The sequence below is a fragment of the Amphiura filiformis genome, chromosome 19, assembly GCF_039555335.1.
Source record: "Amphiura filiformis chromosome 19, Afil_fr2py, whole genome shotgun sequence".
NCBI classification, from domain to species: Eukaryota; Metazoa; Echinodermata; class Ophiuroidea; order Amphilepidida; family Amphiuridae; genus Amphiura; species Amphiura filiformis.
The window spans coordinates 24,004,845-24,026,660 of NC_092646.1; the positions used below are offsets into that span (position 1 = coordinate 24,004,845).

General features: G+C 37.5%; 1 protein-coding gene across 1 annotated transcript in view; it reads left to right on the plus strand.

Moving 5' to 3' along the window:
• Positions 1–21,816, plus strand: part of LOC140141086 (glycogen debranching enzyme-like) — a 77,488-nt gene that overhangs the window by 3,004 nt on the left and 52,668 nt on the right. The window contains exons 2-10 of the mRNA XM_072162863.1: positions 924–1,075; positions 12,383–12,608; positions 13,238–13,790; positions 14,412–14,526; positions 15,740–15,863; positions 16,936–17,148; positions 17,670–17,814; positions 18,494–18,673; positions 20,020–20,143. Coding sequence (XP_072018964.1) covers positions 949–1,075; positions 12,383–12,608; positions 13,238–13,790; positions 14,412–14,526; positions 15,740–15,863; positions 16,936–17,148; positions 17,670–17,814; positions 18,494–18,673; positions 20,020–20,143 — 1,807 coding nt within the window. The 5' untranslated portion in view covers positions 924–948. The remainder of the gene's footprint in view (positions 1–923; positions 1,076–12,382; positions 12,609–13,237; positions 13,791–14,411; positions 14,527–15,739; positions 15,864–16,935; positions 17,149–17,669; positions 17,815–18,493; positions 18,674–20,019; positions 20,144–21,816) is intronic.

Consider the following 21,816-nt stretch of genomic DNA (forward strand, 5'->3'; position numbering starts at 1 on the left):
GCCCCCTTCTCAAATTTTCAACAGTTGTCATGATGCCCTCTTGAAATGTTACAAACTGCTGTGCTGCCTTGCCTTTTCAGTGAAAATCTAAGGCAATTATCAACTTGCCCTAAAAAAGTTGCCATCCCCCTTCAGATCCTTCATTCGAGAGCTGATCCACAGCCTCATCCCCCCACTTTTCTCAAAAAAAGTTTGAGATTTTTATACCACTGGAAACCTCTGGCTACATAATGTTTATGTACAAAATATTTCTTGCAGATTAATTCGTTTAGCAAAAATATCGGCAATTTTGAATTATGTTCTGGTATACCAGAACGAAATTACAACTGTGGTCTATGGAGTAGTGTAATACACATAATCATGCATAACTCGCAAGTTAGGCAAAATTGGAATCAACTGAACATTTTGGGATAAGCTTTTTTCGTGGATATCTATTGAAATATATGTCACAAAAAGAGGATGCTAGGATCACAAAATACTCCTTTAACTCAAACAACTCTACAAGAACTGGTAAGATTTTGAAAGGTATGCTGAAAGAGAGAGGTAGGTCAAAGACCACATTTATAGCTCATGATGGAACACACACACAAGGGATTTATTCTCTAGAGCTGAAAGTCAAGCAAATACCACCACAAACAGGTGAAGGCTGTTTCTCAGCAAAATGCTAGTAGTGCACTCAACCCTGATTCTGCTGAGTCATTCCATACCAACTCACCCAGGGGTTGGCAGGTGGCCCCTCATGAATTTGATATTACTCCATCAAAGTGTTCCATTTTGGTCGCAATGAACACACTGAAAACGGATTAGGGGGCAGTGCATGGCTCACATGATCGAGAATTAGATATTTTGCCTATTGTAGGTAGGAGTATTTTGAAGAAGAATTTATAATTTCTGTTTCCTTTCCATTTCTTTGAACACACAAGGCAAGAGTTGTGATAAGTCACCAGCATGGCATCACCAACATCATCATCACCGAGGGCGGCATCTCCAACAGCATCACGATTGGAGGAAATTCGGCAGCTTATGCTCAATGATGGAGAGCATAAAAACTCCACTCTGTACAGGCTGCAAAAAGGTAAGTTAAATTGTTATTAAGGTGGTACTACCCCCCCCTGATAAATTTTGTGACTAATGTAGCATTTTTCTCAAAAAATAACTACACACTATAGAAAAATTATTTAATTTGTGTACATCGTGGAACATTGAACTACGCTTGTTACTCCGCGACTAATCATGCTAATACACGAGTGTACAACGCTATTTCAACGCGTCTATATTAGCGAGGTTATCTGCGTATAACAGCTTACTACGCACAGCCACGCAAAGAGTATGTTCCACGATGTACACAAATTAAATACTTTTTCTATAGTACGGTAACAAAAGTTTTGTATATACATGTATATTACATGTATAGAGGCAAGGAATCCAATTACTTCACTGAAATTTCAGAGATTCAAGACAAGTGGTTCATTATATATGTTAAGAAATGAGGTACATTCTAGCGGCATCTCTTTTCTTTATGCATACGGCTTGTCTTGAGTCACTGAAATTCCAGTGAAGTAACTGGATTCCTTGCCCCGATAATATACATTTATAACTTTTGTTACCAGTGTGTTATTATTTTTTGAGAAAAATGCAAAAATAGTCACAAATTTATCAAGTGGTGTAGTACCACCTAGGGCAGAATTCATTCACAGTGCTGTCCCTAAGGTACCTTAGTTGAAACTTCAGGAGGGTTACCTGAAGGTCATTATTTAATATTTTACAAGCCTTGCCCCCCCCCCCCCCCTAGCTTGTGTGAAATGTTTGCCTGAAAACTTCAATGACTTGCACAAAATGACTGACTTACACCAATGACTTGCACAAAATCCAATTGAAAGAGGCCAGGGTTCAATGTCAAATGCAGCAGTTGTTATATAACTTACAGTAAAATTTAGATATTTTATATTTTGAATTATTTTCTATATAATTGCTGCATGTACGTACATGCAACTGTTTGGAGACCAAGCCTTGAAATAAGCAGGCTGGAACCAGGAGCAATTTGTTTTTGAACATTGTTCCTGGTTCACTGGGATTTTACAAGAACCAGGAGCAATTTTTGAAGAAGCAATTTTCAAATAGTAATCCTTTTCTGCATATACATGTACAATACCACCACTACTGTTAAGTGCAAAACTGGAACCAGGAGCAATTTGTTTTAGAAAATTGCTCCTGGTTCATTTACAAGGACCAGGAGCAATTGGTGGCTTTACAAGAGCAAATTTGCTCCCTGCGCCCGCTCAGTGGCGTAGCCAGGATTTTGGAACCGAGGGGGTACAACTTGTAAATGTACCGACGGAAATATTTTTTACCGACGGAAGTTTTGATTTGTTGACCCCAAATTTTTTTGCATGGTGTTTTATTCACAATTTTTCATCATTTTCTTTACAATACTCCCATTTTGCCTGTCTCCCTGGGTGAAAATTAGTTTATTATGAACGAATTTTTTTTTTCAACAACACCGTCCGTCTACACTGACGGCCTTACATGTACCGGCACGGCCATGACGAGCGGGGGGGGGCACCGCCCCCTGGCTCCCCCACTGGCTACGCCACTCGCCCCACTTATTTCAAGGCTTGTTGGAGACCCTGTCAGTTTGACTTGACCCCTTTTGATACAATTACTTGTAGGGTGCCTGGGCACAAAATCACTAGAAAATCTCAGTTCTAATTTGCTCAGTCAGGGATGTCAGTTTTCAGGCAATTGCCTGATTTCAGGCCTTTTGCCACTCCAAATTTCCGCACTTTTATTTATTTTCAGCCCGTTTTGAGGCTTTATAGCCCAAATTTACGCGCTTTTTCAGGCTTTTCCTGCCAAGTCACTTCAGGCCACTTTCATCCCTGGCTCAGTGCAACTGCAAGAATCAATATGTCCGAGCTATAGCGATTGCTCCCCATCACTCCCCTCAAATAAAGCTGAGGAGAGCTTTTTATTGCTTGCCTACCTTTGGTCATAGATACTAAAAATACTAAAAAAATTTTAGTATCTATGCTTTGGTGTAACAATAATAACCACATATATACAGTACAGTAAAAATGCTCTCCTGTAGCCTTCATGGAGAACGATTAAAAGCTCCCCTGAAAATTACAAACAGCAAAGCCTGATTTATGAATCTTGTTGAGGAATTACAAATAAACGGCAAAGCCTGATTTATGAATCTTGTTTATTAAACAGGGAGTTTATTGGAATCAATTTGATTCTCCCAACAATGTAAGGTACGTTCATTTCTGATAAAATTATGATGATTGTTATTTGTTTCCATAAAATTATAAAATGATTAGTTTTCAGTTATGTTCAGATACATGTTTCCCGTTTCATTTTCAGCTGAACTGTTTTATTTTCAGAGAAAAAAACACCCTGAATTATTATTCATTCAAATGCATAGATTATGAATGCAATTTGTATCAGTGAATCTGATGATTTAATACAAAATCTTTGACTTACACTTTATCTCAAATACAGCAATTATTAGGCCTTGTTTTGTTTTTCCAGGGTATAAAAACATCAAAGCACACTAAAATTGTGTAAAAATCAGAAAACTAAAGCCCTCCTGTAGAGCAAACGTTACAATGATTGTTTTGGAAGAGAATTAACTTTTCTTCACTCAATTATGTTCTTTTTTTGCAAATGTTGGTTGGCCTTCCAGCAAATTTGATGCCAGTGTGGACTTTCAATTTGTTTAATACCCAGTTCATGTGGAAATGTTACAATTTTTTGTTTCATTTTGTTTTCTCGACACATTCTTGACACAAAGACTAAACTGAAACAGAATTTAATAATGATTTCAGTTTCAGGCCATGCAATGGGCTATTCCAGTTGACAATCCTAATGTACAAAGTTTTCCGTTTTCTAATAGGCTAATTCTGTTTTGTGAATTGCAATACCAGTTTCCAACAGTTTTCAAATTGCAAAATTGCACCCTAAACATGGGCAGACCATTATTTTTAGCATGAATTTGGAGTGTTTTTGGTGGTTACACCCCCTGATAAATTTTGTGACTAATTTTGAAATTGATACAAAAGGTCAAAATTTTCAAATGATGATCGACTTTTCCTCCCAGCTACATATGTACATGTTACACACTTAAAGTTCATATCATTAGATTGATAAAGATTACTTTGAGGACTGTTTTAACAGTCCTCAAAGTAATTTAAAAATATTGAAAATATCATATTTTACAAATTTGCCATAAAAATTGCCATAGAAGTGATGTAACAGGATTGTAGCAAAAAAAAGTTTTTGAATATTGCAATCATCACCTGTGTATGTCTGCAATCATAGATTGAATATAATACTGCTCTTTTCAGAGATATTAATCTTAGAGGCGCAAGTGATGCATGATATGAATATTCTATAGAATTACGATCCAGGCCTTTACCCCTGTTCTTTGACATCTAAATTGTATGGGTCAGTGCAGAGGTACCGTGTGAACATATACATGTATTAGTGCAGTGTGATATAATATTCAAAAATTGTTTTAACCTATTGCTATGGCAGTAAATCCAGACACAACTTCTGGGGCAAATTATTATATTGCGAATTGCAAAAAAATCACAATTATTTAATTTTTAACAAAGGACATTCCGCATATTCAGAATGCAATTTGGTGTGTCTGATGTCACTGCTATCATTTCCAACAAAAAAATATGGTGCAAACGTTGCTATCCGTCCCAGCCCTCGAATTAACCCACGGCACCCATGGCATTTTGCCGTGGGTGCCCATCCCCACTGCCGTAATGCCCTAAAAATATGTCCTCTACCCAAGGCAGTCACTTGCCGTGCCCTCTAATGAAGTTGCCGTCGGTGCCCCAGCCCTGCCCCTTGCCCCCTTCATTTATAAAATCATCTATAGTATGTTTGTGTGTGTTTTCTTCACTTTTGAGAAATTGCCTTGGTGCCCTTCTCAAATTTTCAACAGTTGCCATGATGCCCTCTTGAAATATTACAAACTGCCGTGCTGCCTTGCCTTTTCAGTGAAAATCCAAGGCAATTCCCAACTTGCCCTAAAAAAGTTGGCGTGCCCCTTCATATCCTTAATTCGAGGGCTGATCCGTCCCCATAACTCAAGAACCGCAAAGCAAATTTAAATACGATTATTGGCTTCGTTGACTCATTTCTTAAATATCAAAGTATTAATATTTTAAAGAAGTACACTGCAGTTTTTAAATGGCAAAACTTAAAATATGGCTGCCTTAAATTATTTGGAATTGTCAATTGAAATCATTGATTTGCAAAATATGACAAGTAAAAAACAACAACTTTTTCCTAAAAATCCAAAATTAGGGTCGATCATTCATTTGTACATTAAAAACTTAAAATCAAATTTGTCAAAATTCAGACCATTTGTTTGGGGAGGGGGGGGGGGGGGGTGCAGCGGACTAAAAAGTGGACCTTTTGTATATTTTTCTTTCAAAAAAGGCCTGACTTTAAATGTTTTTATTTATTTATTTTTACAGATAGGCATCACACCCCGTGCCCCCTGGCTACGGCTTTGCCGGTTACAGAGGGCAACACAGCAAAATTGTTTGTTGGTGGAATTTTGATTTGCAAGAAAACTATTTTTAAAATCAAAAGTGCTACTCCCATAGCAGAAATAAAGTTATAACTTTTGATTTAAGCTTCAATAAAATGGAAAAAATGAACCCACTGATATGTTCCATTCATATCTGTGATTAACTATGGATCTAATGTAGTAAGAAGTTTATTTATAAGTGACCTATTACCAATGATTACTAGAGATAAAGATGTTATGATATGTGTAGGCATTGATGCTCACAGCATCCTCCTTAGCACATCTCTGTGGACACAGCAGCCCAGTCCATCTGTCACGTAGTCAAAACTCACGAGGGAAATGATTGGTAGACTGAGATCAAGTCTAGCCTGACTGTCCGGTGTGGATTTCAAAGGGCTTCCCTGATCCACAGATGTGCTCTCCTGTCTACATATTGTGCGCCTAATCATTTCATTGAATCAGAACCTACATGATTATAGTCTGGGTTAAATAGGTGATAGATTTATGGTTCTGAACGACCCTGATTTTGCATATTTTGCCAAAATTATTGATTTTAAAAATATTCAGAGCATTTTTCAAAATACTATGATTGCAAATAATCATCAAATATTTGCCAGATTTGTCAAGTTTGTGGTGATATTTTAGGGTCATTTTTGCCTACAAAAAAACCCAAACAAGACAAATTAAAAAAGAAAAAACAAAACAAAATAAAGAGCAATCCTGACCAGTCGCCCATAAAACAGATAGTTTTCTTTTGGGGGCTGGTTTTAGGAGGGTTGGAAATTTCTTTTGGGGGAGGGGGTAGTTAGCAAACTAACTCATTTGTTGGATTCACCATTACCTATCTTTTATGTACCAGTATTATAATTAAATTTCAGATTTAATTTTAAACTATTAGAAAGTAAATTGAAGTAAAATAAAATTTGTTGATCAGAAATAATTCAGAACAGATATGCAGTTTAATAATCATAATTAATTGCAATATTAATGCCGCAAACATGGGTAGCATTTTCGGCCTTCTGGTATATCAATGACCCCTTTTTCAAAGCCTATTTTGGTATATATGAATGGGTCCTTTTTTCAAAATTTTCTCAATTTTTTCGAAAACAGCCCAATTTTTCCTTAATCTAGCCAAAATTTTCAAAATTTTGGGAAAATTTGTAAAAACTAAGACAATTTTGGTTAATAAATTCTGCCGAAAATTTCGACTTTTGGTATATCAATGGGTCCAAATTTCTTGAAAATTTGGTATATTTATGGGTCCACTTCCAAAATCTCAGCGACACGTCCCTACCAAAACCAAACTTGAGTACCCCCTGGGATTTTTGCCTAAAAAAAAATAAAAAATAAAATAAAGAGCAATCCTGACCATTCGCCCATAAAACAGATAGTTTTCTTTTGGGGTTGGTTTTAGGAGGGTTGGAAATTTCTTTTGGGGGAGGGGGTAGCAAACCAAATCATTTGTTGGATTCACCATTATCTACATTTTATCTACCAGTATTATAATTTAATTTCAGATTTAATTAAACTATTAGAAAGTAAATTGAAGTAAATTAAAATTTGTTGATCAGAAATAATTCAGAACAGATATGCAGTTTAATAATCATAATTAATTGCAATATTAATGGTTCATCTACATGTAAATTTTAATAAACATCATTATTACTAGAACCAGGTGCTACATGTAGATTGAATTACTAACTAGTAAAATTGAATGTCAGCACTCCACTCATATTAAAGTTTGTCCACACACATGTAGGCCGCTACTCAGGAATAAACTGTACACAAGTCCATGTACATGCATGACCAAAAAAACCAAAGAACAAATGATGTTTTTTGTGACCAGGTAATACATTAATTTGTTTTGGGATTAAAACACTCTTCATGAAAATGAGTACGGTAGTTTCTTTGAACTTATAGGGTAGGAAACTAATTGTCAAATTCACTTTGGACTGTGCAATAATTATCTGTCCCTACACAGGGTGGGCAATTTCAAATGGACTGTCAAAAATGCTTCCTCCCTTTTGGTCTGCAAAAAAAATCTTGCCCTCCCAGGAATCCCCCTTTGGCCTACAAAAAACCTTGCCACCCTTCTCAGTAATGTTTCACTCTTGCTTTCCCCTTCTTTTGCCCTGCCAACCCCCCCCCCATTTGCACGTGCCAAATTTTGGGAACCCAGTTTGGAAATGATTGTGTGTTAGAATGTTTCTGTACTATTTTCCTAAGCCTTTTTAGAACAAATTTTAGTATGTATACATGTATATACCCCATGAATGTGTGCCATAAATCTCTTGCCTAGAGCTGCTTTTGATTTGTCAAAAATCTCTTGCCCCCTGTCTGGTCCCTTTAGGACCCAAACATGTCTCCACACGGAGCGACCATAAAAACAAACAAACAAACCTGCCCAAAATTGCTGCAACCCCCTTTTGCCCTGCCAAAAAATGCTTGCCACCCACTATATTGGGGACATATTATTGCACAGCCCCTTAAGTAGCCAAGGTCTGTGTACTCCTTTAATTGCAGAAAAAAATAAATCTTGGGTTACATGAAACCCCCTCAGTGGCTCCGGAACCAGGGGGGTCCTGGGTTTGCCCCCAATAATTTGGATGCCTATGGAAAATTACCATTGGGCCCTCCCCCCCCCCCCCAATAATTTTGGCCAGGCACCATTGGGCCCCCAATATTTTACATCTTCCGGAGCATTTGCCCCTTACATGTATATTTTATTGTGAGAACAAAAAGTGCAAGTGTTTTGGTAAAAATCTTGCTTTTGAAGTAGACTGTATTTGATGTAAATTGTCAATTTTAGGTGTATAATGTATTCTAAGATTTATTGGTTGAGTGAAACTTGTTTTTGTGAAAAACAATTGGTCATGCATTCACATTCGCATACATACAATGTACATTCATAGCCACTACAAAGACACACCCCCACACACACCCCTTCACCAGAGACATAGATGCACACATGTTCATGCGTTCATGCAAGCTGTTGCTACAAGACTTGTGTCAAGTCTAATGGGAAAGAAGAGAGGATACTTAGTGGGAGCTGATATTTCTTGCAGTGGTGTCATGTGACCTACATGTAGATCAAGTATTCACAAAGACAAAGTATCTTCAGTCCTAATCTTAGGGGCTGTCCAATAATTATGAACCAGGGGGCTAGAACTTCCAAATGGTATACATGCCAAAATTGCTTGCCCGGAATGCCCCCCCCCTTCTCTTGGCCTGCCAAAATTTGCTTGGCTTTCCCTCCCCACTCTTTGGCCTGCCAAAAATATTTGCTCCTCCTCCCTAGATGCACATGCCAAATTATTGGGTTCCCAATTTACAAACCTTAAATGTGTCACAATCTCCATGGGGCCAAAGGAGGCAAATTTGAAATCTACAGATAAATGGCAAAAATATGGTGTAAATTAAACAACAATGAAATATATAAGAAAATTGACATCACAAAACTTCGTAACTTTTATGAACCAAGTATGCTACACCTTTGGTGTTTATGATTCCTGCTGTTTGTGTAAGGTTAAGGTAATAATTATAGTAACTCAATTTTCAAAAATGCCTTCTTTAATTTTGGACCCCATGGGGCAGGTCATGTCACAAATGGTCTAGATATATCTTGCGATCATAGTGAGTACGAAATTTGGCATATTTGAACATTTAAATTTGCCCAGTAAAATGTGTGTCAAAAATCCCAAAAAAATTGCCTGCCTCCTCTTTGGCTTGCCAAAAATATCTTTCCCCCTAATTTTACCCTCCTGCAGGGCTCTTACATGTAATTATTTAATATCCCTTAAATTATACTTTGTCCATCTATTTATATGTACATGTATTGTACAAAATGTAGGTATATGTAGCAGGTATTGAGCCAAAGGGTCTCAAGAAAACAAAATACTGAATTCCTCCCCCCCCCACTAAAAGGTTTTAGTGGGGGCAGAAAAATTTGAAAAGTTGTGAAAAAATACCATAGTTTAAAATTAATTTGTCCCCCTGAAAATGATTTAAATTTTCTTTTTTTATAAAGTTTTTACTGGGTTGCAAAATATAAACCTCTTTTTTATTAAAACTTAAATCCTAACAAAGTGCATTCCTTTGGTGCATTTCAAATCTGCACAGACTAAATGCCTATGCTTGGTCTAGTCCTGCATTAAAGTTGGCAACTGTTTGAGAATACTAGCCTTAATAATTATCACATGTATCATCTGCCGGATCATATGTTGATGTCAGATGATAGTCACGATGACTTGCTACTAATGTATTAATTTAGCCTTACTACATGTAGATAGGTCCCTAATAGTTTTACTATGGCTTCCGAAAACCAATATCACTTGAGAACCACACCGCCCTTTTTCTTGGGAGGTTGGGTCTCAGATGACATTAGTTTTGGAGATGTAGTAAAAGGGACCTATCTATAGTCTATATCGAGTCACCGGCACAAACTTTGAAGTTCAGCGTGTTCTGCGTTAGCTTAATTAGTGTTACTTGGTGCATGTACATACTTTTACGCGCGCAATCAACATGCCGCATATGTACATGCAAGAAACCATGCTTAGTCAACGCAGCACACGCTGAACTTCAAAGCTAGTGCCAGTCACTCGAGGTAGAAATATACATTTTGAGTGTATCCTCTTTTGAGGAGACAAAAGTGATCAAAATTGTGTTATACTTGGCAGCATTAGAAAATAATGGGGGGGGGGGCATGGGGGAAAAGTGAATTTCGGGAGGGGATGAAAATCAACAATTTTGCACAAAATTGCACCAAAAAGTGGACATTTCCCAATTTTGGCTATTTACTGGTAGGGAGGGGAAACATTTCAGATTAGAACTGAGGATGGTCTCCCTTCTCATTTTTCGATTACCACATGATACACAGCTGTTTTGGCCAAATGTTTGGCAAACAATTGCCGATCACAAACATTTTTGAAAATGCCCGTAAATTAAACGTTTGGCAAACGTTTGTGATCGCTAAATGTTTGTCAAACGTTTGGCGAAAGCGGCTATGTAAGACAATAATAAAAGAATTTTTGGCACATCAGAAAGTGTTCCAAACATTTGTTGGCACTTAGGAATTTGTGACAGAACTTGGCAGAATTCACCCTCCTTCCCCAGAGTACACATAATTATTGCATAGCCCCCTAGCGCCCCTCCCCTAAAGTGCTCTACATGTAAGTGCCCCCTTATCCAGGCCCCTTATCAATGTCTGAATAAAATTATCTTTTAAACCTTCCAGTTTAGGATTATTTGCTGATTTTGACTTCAGTTACATATTTTTAATGTTTATGCGTGTAAATTCCCGTTCATAACTTTTGATTTAATTCTAATAAGCACCCCATTTATAAAATGACTGACTTACGTGCCCGGGGCACTTATTACATGTAGGTCAAATTCCGTATAGTAGGTGTGAGATATTTTGATGCCAAATTTTTGCCAATTATCACTATGCATGGTATAGCACCTATAGCTACAAGATGATGGAATCTTTTTAGTCCCCTATCTTGCTTGTTATGATTTACTACATGGCTTGAAGGTCTTCTTCTTGACATCTTATCTAGGCTATTAACGCAAATCTTGGAAAGAAAATTTCTTTCCCGGATCTGTGCTATAAATAACATCATACATTAAATACAATGTGATGCCTGTAGAAACCACAGTATCCTGGCACTGGGTCAAAATTCAATCACTATAAGCCTATTATAATTATCTCATTCCAGTAACAGACCACAGTAAACAAGCTCTGCGTCAAGTGTTGACCTCATGTTGTGGCACGTGAGTTTTTGTACCCAACACATTCAAAGGTCATGATGTCAATGTACAAACATATTGGTGTTATAGACCTGTGTCCTGACAGATGAGCATGTTTGAGTGAATGCCCATACATACAATAAAGTGAAAATCCCTTTAAAAAGGGATGTACCGACAAAGGATGAATATCTGATTTCTTTTTTATAAATATATGGTAACAATAATTTTCAAGTGTAATAAAATAAGGTTATTGTGGATTTGTGTAGTCTACATGTAAGTACACGTAACAGCAAAAATCTTAATCAGATTATGTAGATTAAAATCATCTTTTTTCTGAATTTGATATTGATTTTGAGCCATGACGAGCTTTTTGCTTGATGTTATAACAAACTGCAGATGGGCAAATCTAATACTGTTACATTCAGGTTTGCATATAACTATATACTTATAAATAATAGATTCCAAATGATCTTGAAAGAAAGGTTAAAGGGCATTACTGTATTCTACCTAATTAGAGCCCCACCCCCAATATTAGCTCCTCCCCTACTACAGAATTTTTTGAGTGAAGAATGTCTAAGTGCCCCGTTTTCAATGCACTTGTACAATAATAAATTCCATAATATGTCTGAATAAAATTACCTTCTGAACCAGGGACTGTCTTTTGGAATTTGCAGGAGAGCATTAACTCTTCTGAATTCTTCGAGGAGAGCTGTTTAGAACATTTACAATAGGATGTAAGGAGAGAATGGTCAACTAAAGAAAGCTAAAAATCACTCCTACATGTTTATCAGATTTAAGATTGTTCTCGCTCTCCTCAAAAGGCAGTCCTGCTGAACCTTCCAGGATTATGATGATTTTTACTTCAGATACTAGATATTTTGAATGTTAAATCCATGGAAATTCCCATTTGTAACTTTCATTTAATAATTTTTATAAATTTTGCCCATATTTAATTTAAAGCCCAACATCAGTTGGCATCGAACATGTTGAAGACCAGTGGATGCTGGTTGAATGAAAGTCGTGAGAACTTTGTCTGAAAATTCACTTTTCTCAATAAAGATTTCCTCTTCTTTTTTCATATATTAGGATGGCTCCTGCACTTTGTACTTGGCCCGGACTTGCAAGCGAGGAAGGTGCGTGTGTTTTCCAATCACCCACCACATGGCAGCAATAAACCATTCAGCCGTCATGAATTCTACGAGCTAGGGTGGCAGTCTCCCTCCAAATCACAGTGCGATGATTCCGACAACTTCTGTGAGATACAACTCCATCAGGCAGGATCATTCCAGTACTACTTCACCAGCGACAACTGGTATGGGATTACATTCCAATCTTTATGGGGTGTGGGAGGAGGAAGGGATTTGATGACCCTTCTCAATAACATTTTCCATTGTCATTACCCCCCTCAAACAGATCACAATTGGCCAAGCACAAAAAAAATTCACATGTGAAAATTTCCACTTTATTATAGCTATTCTCACCTCAATTTAAGAAGCAATGAACTTACAAACAGCTTGTAAAGTAAATGGGCTATTAAAGTTGAAATCCACACACCCCCTATGGAAGACATGACCTTAAACTTCCACAGTGGGGTGTAGATATGGAGTCACACATTTAGGTAACCCCTTTTGAAATTCACACTCCCTGTGTTGAAGATTAATGTTATGTCTTCCACAGGGGTGTATGGATTTCAACTGGAATAGCCTAATACCTAAGATATTCCAGTTGAAATCCATACACCCTCTATGGAAGTCATGACCTTAAGCACCCACACAGGGGGTATAGATTTCAAATGAAGTCGCACATTAACCTCATTTGCAATTCACCCCCACCCCACCCCCGTGTTGAAGATTAATATCATGTCTTCCATAGGGGTGTAAGGATTTCAACTAGAATAGCCCAATATGTAAGATGATACTTTATTTCTCATTTTCCCTACAGCAACAACCAGCTTGGGTCGGGATATTTCATCGTTGATCCCGTCTTGACGCTCTCCAGTGACATGGACGTCCTTCCGCTGGATTGCATTACCCTACAAACTGTCCTCATGAAATGCCTCGGTCCATTCTCTGAATGGGAAAAACGTCTTTCTGTCGCTAAAGAAGCTGGGTATAACATGATACACTTCACCCCGATCCAGCAGCTGGGTGATTCCAACTCGTCGTACTCATTACGAGATCAGCTGATGTTGCACGAAACCCTGCACGGAGACGGTAAAAAAGTAACTTTCGACCAAGTCGAGGCTTTAGTCAAAAAGATGCAGAACGAGTGGGGGATGCTTAGCGTGTGCGACGTGGTGTGGAATCACACGTCATTTGATAGTCCGTGGCTCATGGAACATCCAGAGTGTGCGTACAATGTTGTGAACGCACCGCATCTACGCCCAGCTTACGTATTAGATCGTATCTTGTGGCATTTCACACTGGATATTATAGAAGGAAAATGGGAGAGCAAGGGTATACCAAAGATAGTCAACAATGAGGAACAGTTAAATGTAAGTTGTTTTGAAATTATACGGAATGTTTCACTATAAGGTGATGAAAAAAACAATCCCTGTTCTGTGGGTGGACGTACCTTTCAAGTCAGTTGACCGGTCGGGTGTTTTTTTTTCTGGAGGCTAAAATTACCCTAAAATTTCACCAAAATCTGAAAAAAGATTCTTTGCAAACATTTTTTCTAAAAATTGATTTTCCCATAATTCCAGTTTGCCTACCCATAATTCATATCCATGCCCTATCTCATTATTACAGAGAATCTGTTATGAATTGACTGGGGTTGTGATACTTATCCTAACGCCCAAAGGGCTTTCTGGTGACTGGAAGGGAAAGAAGGGAGAAATAAAGAGAGAAAATGAACAAAGTTGTTCGCTTTGGGTGGAATTCGAACCCGAGACCCCTTGCATGCCAAGCAGTAGCTCAGGCCCTGACATTTAGCCATGGGTCTTACGCTGGCTGCGAATTTGTGCCCATATATCACTTAGAGTGATTGCGTCATCACATCCTGTGTTGTTTGTAGTATTTTCTAGTACTCAGGCTTGTTAGAGTTGAGCAGACTACTAACAATGTATGCCTACATAATTATATTGATGATTGTATCTACATTGTATTTATTACAGAGAATCCATAATGAATTGACCTGGGCTGTGATACCCAAGCATAGACTAGAAGAGTACTACCAGTGCAATGTCGATATCATACTGGAATTATTCAGAGATGCAGCTGGAACATCAGGTTTGTTTCATGAATAGAGATTAGATTTGAAGGAGTCCAGACTCCGAATAGCCCAGTGTGTTGTACGCTATGGTAAATCTGCCATATTGGATGTGCCACTTTTAGGTACAGGGCTATTTGAAGTCTGGACTCTCAAGTCGAACCTCTTAGATTCCAAAACATTGATAACATGTGTTAGAATAATTTTATATAACATTTTAAACTTTTTAAAAAAGTTTTTAAGATACAAAATGTATAACTACATGAACTGCGTAGACTCTCATTCATCTGGGTATGTTGAAATTAAGATTTAATTTAAATCAGGTCAACCAGACATGCCTATTTTTGATAGACGGACCAATGTTGTGGTTGAAATTGTGATGCAAATGACCTTGAGTACCGGAACCTTCTAGTATTGATGACTTTCAGTAAGGAATGTCGTTTATAAATACATTCATTTTGACCAAAGGGCATGTTAGGTAATAGTTGCCGAATTCCATGTCTTCTGCTGGGAGCAAACACAACTCATCACATCATCAGACTTCAAAATTGGGCTGCTAACTCCATCTCATCAGCAGCTTCATTGGCTCCCAGTGAGAGCATATTAATTTCAAGATACTGCTGTACCTGTATGTCTTTAAAAGCCTAAACAGACATGTTCCTGCGCCTGAATTAAATATCGACAGCCTGCTACGCTAATTGCCTAAGTCATTTTTTGTCATTTTGAGAACAAAGTACAAAATATGGTTCAAGCATGCATTTAAACATATTTATTCACCAATCTTTGCACAAGAACAAATGATATGATAATGATACTAATAAAAGGGAATAATCCGAAATAATTAAGGTGATTACATAACTGAAGAAAGTAAAAGCAAAGGAATACAAACTATTCCATTTGAAATCTGTCATAACCCTGTGGAAGATTGAAGAAACATCTGCCACAGAGGGAGTATGTTTTTGAAATGGAATTGGCTAGAGTTTATTAGTGTGAAATCCATACTCCCCTGTATTATGGCTTTACCTATATCATCCATAATTGTACTGGAGTGAGTATTTCAAATGGGATTACCCAATTGTCTATTATATTTGAAAGCCATACACCCTCTGTGGGAGACTTTAGCTGAATCTTCCACAGGGGGAATGAGGATTTCAAATGGAATAGCCCTGTTTACTCTTTCCTCTAAACCTTACAGCACTTCTAACTACAACTGTTCTGTGTTTGTTTTAAAAGATACAGTATTTGAGAAACGCCTGTGTGAACCGGCAGATGTAAAGCTGAATCAAGATCCTGACTACCGACGTTTACGCTGCTATGTTGATCTTCACAAAGCTCTGCAGTGCTTCAATATCAAGAGGTATTTACATGTTTATCTGTGGACAAAAACATCAACAGACAAGCAATAAACATGGCAAACATACACTCGTATTGAGCAAACACTACAACAGGGTTGAAATTTAAAAAATTGCTCAAATTTTGTCAAAAACCATGCCAAAGTATTTCTTTGTTCATATACCATTCAGAAAAAGTATAGTTTGACCTATCTGCAACATATCGTTCTTGAGTTATAAGCAGAAAGGTCAAAATGGAGTGGGGGTGGTCAGTTTTTTTTGCCACACAGGTCAAAAACTAAAAGTTCTCCGATTTCAATGAAAATGGTTTCTAAGTGTTCGTCATGTAAAATAAACTCAAAGGTCTGTATGCACAAAAGAGTTAGACCGGGTCTAAAGTTAGACCTGGTCTAAGTGGAATTTAGTCCCAGGAGAAAGGACATTTTCCTTTACATTTGCTTAAGATATTTTGTATTATTTTTGAACTCTGCATTTAAATCTTTAGAATTTGCTAGCTACTTTAGGAAGGAAATAGGAGTAAAGGACCATTCCTGATGGAACTAAAATCCACTTAGACCAGGTCTAACTTTAGACCTAGTCTAACTTTTTTGTGCATACGGACCAAATAATCTAGGAAATATACCTAAGAAACATAAAATAGGTTATGATCATTAGGCCCTTTATTGCTGGATTTTTGCAATAAAAAAGCATTCTAGACAGTGCAAACATTATGTTAGCATGTTTTGCAGCCAGTTTTCAACAATGTATTTGAATGTTATTAAAATGTTTTATACCCTTAATGTTTTTATTCATTCCAATAAGCGCCCATGCCCCAATAAGCACCAACCCAGGGTATTTTCAATTTACTAAAGGGTACCATTAATGTAGAAGTGACAGATAGATGTTGACCAGGTAAAAACTAAGCGCCCACCCAAATTGACTTTGTTTAGCACCCTGGGCGCTTATTGGAATGAATACGGTAACCTTTATGTTTTCTGTAACAATTTTTCTACATTGTTTGCTTCCATATAAATAGCAATTGTAAAAATGTTTCACTGATGAGACTCAATTATTTTCCTCTGACATTTTCTTAAACAGAGATGACTCGCTGACAGAACCGGCTCGACTAGAAAAGTGCTGCAGTGCTTTCAGAGCTCATCTAGAAGAACTGAACAAAAAGGCTGCTGAAGTCATGTTTGATGACCTACGGAATGCTGTGAACAACGTCATTGCAAACATGCGCTACTTTCACCTAGAAGCTCATGGCCCACACCTGGAGGAGGTCACTAAGGAAAATCCCTGTGTGAGAAAGTAAGAATTTGATGGGAATGTGATTGTGGTCATATAATTTTCCTGCTGCAAATTACTATAAAAACTGATCAGTGTGGATCTTTATCACAAATTTAAAAAGAATTTCACTGTGCTCATCCACACTAAAGTTTTTCCCTGTCCAAAAATTATTCTTTCCGCTATAGCAATTTCTATTCAGTCAAAATAATTATGATGATGATTTCATGGTGATTCTGTGATGGCAGTGGAGGTGATGTCGACATTGATGATGATGACGATGATGTTGACAACAGTATAAAGATGATGATAATAATAATGATGATGATGGTAATAAAGATGATGGGGATGAGAATTTATTTTAAATTCATATTTTCCAACATGGAAGAAAAAAAATCAAAATTTCTTCAAAATTGTCAATCATACTGGCTAGTATATTTCCGAGGTATTAGCAAAATTATATCACACTGCACAGACTTTTGAAAAGCCTTGTTGCGCTCAAACACTCCTTTCATTAACAATTCATCATTTGTATATATAATCAGATACTTCCGTCACTGGGGTCCAGATACCAGTGTGAGGGACGAGGAGTTGTTGATGAATGAAGAGAAAGCACCATTCCTACAGATAGGTAATGGATGGGTCATGAATGCAGACCCACTCGTCAACTTTGCTGAACCACCGGCCAAGGTGAGAACTTATTTCTGTAGGTTTACATCATTGGATGAGAGTTTTTATATACCCTTTTTAGCTGACACCTCAATTATAGGGATGCCATTTGTCAGGCAGTTGCCTGATTCCCTACTTTTTATTGCTCCAAATTTCCACCCTTTTATTTATTTTCAGTCTGTTTTTAAGGTTTTATAGCCTAAATTCACACACTTTGAGATTATGGTTTGGATTTGGTTAGGTAGGATTATGGATATGGTTAGGATTAGGGTAAGGAGTACAACCAACTATTCCAGTTGAAATCTATACACCACCTATGGAAGACATGACCTTAATCTGGGGTGTTGATTTCAAATGGGATTACCTGATGGTAACTCCATTTGAAATCTACACTCCCTGTGTGGGAGATTAAGGTCATGTCGTCCATAGGGGGTTGTATGGATTTCAACTGGAAGAGTCCATTGTACTCCTTACCCTAACCCTAACCATAGCCCTAACCCATACCCTGACCAAAACCAAAATTTCAATGTTAACTCTAAACCAAACCTTAATCCTAATCATATTCCTAACCCTATGTCTATTCCAAACCCTAAGTCTGACCTTTAATTCGAACTCTGACCCCTCAAGTAATTGCCAAAAAAGCTTATTCATTAATTAGGGATGAGACACTACTTGTTTCTTCTTCACTGGTATTATGCAGGTCTATCTACGAAGAGAACTCATCTGCTGGGGAGACAGCGTGAAGTTGCGCTATGGAAACAGGCCAGAGGAGTGCCCATATCTATGGGAACACATGCTGAAGTACACTAGACAAGTGGCTAAAATCTTCCACGGTGTACGCATTGACAACTGTCATAACACACCAATACATGTAGCCGAGGTAGGTGTTGTGTAAGAGACTTAATGGGAAAGGAACCATCCTATGATACATGCCCAGCCATCTCTTTCCATTGTAGGTTAACTAACTTTAGACGACAAAAGAAATTTGGAAACAATGGTATTCAAAATCTGTTTGTCAGCTCTTCTTATTTTCAGAATTATCATCCAGCATGGTAAGAAAATCAACAGTCCTCAATTTTCCAAAACACACAACAGTGATGGCATATTAGGCAAAATGTGCAAATAGGAAAGCAAAATTTTAAAGTCATCCCACTTGTCCTCTCCAAAAACGATCTAACTAAAAGAAATGTGTGAAAGCCTGCAAAAAATGTGGAAGTAGTAGTGGCACAATTAGTGAATCAGCTCTTATGAACTCCAAAATTTTGTTGGATAAAGAAGCTTTAAAAGGCTTTACTTTCTCACAAGTTCAAGTATATAGGCTATTAGTTGTGTTTTGCACCCTTCATCTTCATGAAATACAGTGCATCCCTCAAAGATGAGTATTTGCTGCACCTGCTATTATAAGTCCATTTGGCTTACTCCAGACAGTAGCGTCCATGTGGGATACACATGCGATTAAAGGCAGTGTATCTGTAGGGTGCAGTAACTTCAGGCCGCATCACACGCTACAGATGCACCACCTGTGATCGTGCATCTATCACACAGGGACACTGCAGAGCTGCCAACTCTCCCTCTTTTTGCAGGAGACTCCCTACTTTTAAACCTTCAGAACCCTTAATTTTTGGTCATCTCCCTGAAAAGGACATGGTTTTGTCCATTAAGATGTACACATTTTGACAAATCTCCCTGATTGCAACAGGAAATCTCCCTTTTTTCAAGATTCAAATGTTGGCAGCTCTGACACTGATGTATCGAAGAAATCAAATAGACTACAGGGTGTATCAAAATGATTGGTACTCATCAATATCCAGTGACCATGGCCAAGACTGCCACATCAAAATTTGTTTGTAGATTTATGTAATAAAAGGTTACACAACTTTAATTTGTAGTCATTTCAAGAGGATCTAATGTTGAATTGGGAAGAAGCAGGTGTTTCATTAGACAACAAAGCTGATGGGTACCAATCATTTTGATACACCCTGTATACCATTTTTCACCCTGATGTGGCAGTGACATCAGTGCGCACTTCATTGGGCGCAGCTTCAGATCGCTATGTTAGCTCAAAGCGCTGGCGTTCCATGTGTGCACTTAAGACGGCGCATAGATGTGCATGCGAAACAGCTGCCTCGGCATGTTGACGTCACTGCCACATCTGGGTGGAAAATGGTATATAGGGTAATTCATAAAGGCCACCTTATTTCATTATTGAATGATTTCTTTTAACAGTATCTACTTGATGAAGCCAGGAAGGTGAGACCAGATTTGTATGTAATAGCTGAACTCTTCACGTCATCAGAATACACAGATAACATGTTTGTCAACAGGATGGGTATCAACTCGTTGATTAGAGGTAAACTCAAGTAAAATATGTTTATCATAAAATAGTATAATAGATTTAAGGTTTTTCAGTCATCAGAAAATAATTGCATTAAATTAGGCCAAAAAAAATGTTGTGTTGCCCTCAGCGACCAACCCTAAATCTTGAAAAATCAGGGTCACATTTTTTTTGTTCAATAAAAATCAATGTTTTTATCTTAAGGTTAGCCGAGAGTTTTTCATGCGCTTGATTTCAGAGGGGCGTAAGTTCATAACAGAAACAGCCATGCAGAAAATGAACAAGCGTGCTGGGACGTAGGCCTACTTACAATAGAATATTGATCCACGCGTACGGTCAAGACATGAAACTTGGCTTAGCTCGTGCCCGGAGCTCGTGAGTCGGGGCGGGCGGGGGGGGGGGGGGGCACAAGCCGTTTTGGGCAATTTTCACAAGGATTTTATAAATTTTAAAATTGTTTGGGGCACTTCGTCAAGCTACGTCCTGGAAAATGTGTTGATTTTGAATTTATAGCCTTGATATCTTTGATGAAATAAATCAATGCTGCTATTCCCCTGATTACAATGTAATAGGGTACAACAATAACATCAACAACAATATCAAAAAGCAATTATTTGCAAATCCAATTTGGGAAGAATATTCAAAAAGACAGACTTAGCAGGCCTACAAATTTCTGAATTATATAAAGTGAAAAACATCACGATTCACTGCAGTCAGCGAATCAATCAAATAAAACTAAAAAGAAAGGAGCAAGACAGAATAACGAAATAGTGAAAAAGAGAAAGAAAGAGAGAGAGAGAAAGAAAAAGAACGAAAAAGAAAGTAAGAACGAAAAAGAAAGGAAGAAATAAAGAAAGAATGAAAAAAAAATGAAAAATGAGAAAGAAAAGAGGAAAGAAAGGAAGTAAAAATGAGAAAAGAGAGAAAAAAGGAAAGAAAATTCAGCCACATGGGGACTCGAACCCACAAAAATTGTTCATAACAGATTCCCAGTCCAATGCTCTATCCACTGGACCATACATCAGCTTACGCAATTTCTTATTCTCGAAGCGGATATGTAACTATAATTTGATGTAATTACTTGATTACAATCGCGTCCGCACAATGGCTCTTAGAATAAACACGCATGTCGGCGCTGAAATTTTGAACGAACTGATGGAGGAAAAACCTCGTTTTTTTTTTTATTTGCTTCAATTTGGAGTGAAAATCAAATGGGATAGCAATTGGCAGAATGTTGAGAAATAATGTAGGTATTCAGATGTCTAAATTAACGCCCGTTATCAAGATATCGATAATTTCACAAAACAGTTTTTTCTCAGACAAGATTCTCGAAAATGTTCCCCAAAAACGGGCTTTTTAAATTTGATCGGTACTGTATTTGGTTCTTCCCCATGGCAACATTATTTCTTTAATCGATTTGTAGTACAATACAAAAAGGAGAAAACAATCACTCGGGCGTGGTTTTATACGGAGCGAACATATGAAAAAAACTGCATGGAACGTGTTTTTGATCTTGTGAACATGGTGCGTAAAAATGATTTAAACGAAGGATTTTCAAACGGATTCTAAATTTTTTTATAAACACACAAAAATAATGTAAAGATACATCCATGCACCAACATTTGACTCACTGCGATATTTGATTGCTGAGAAAACGCGGTTTTAGAGAACAACTTTATACGTCTTTT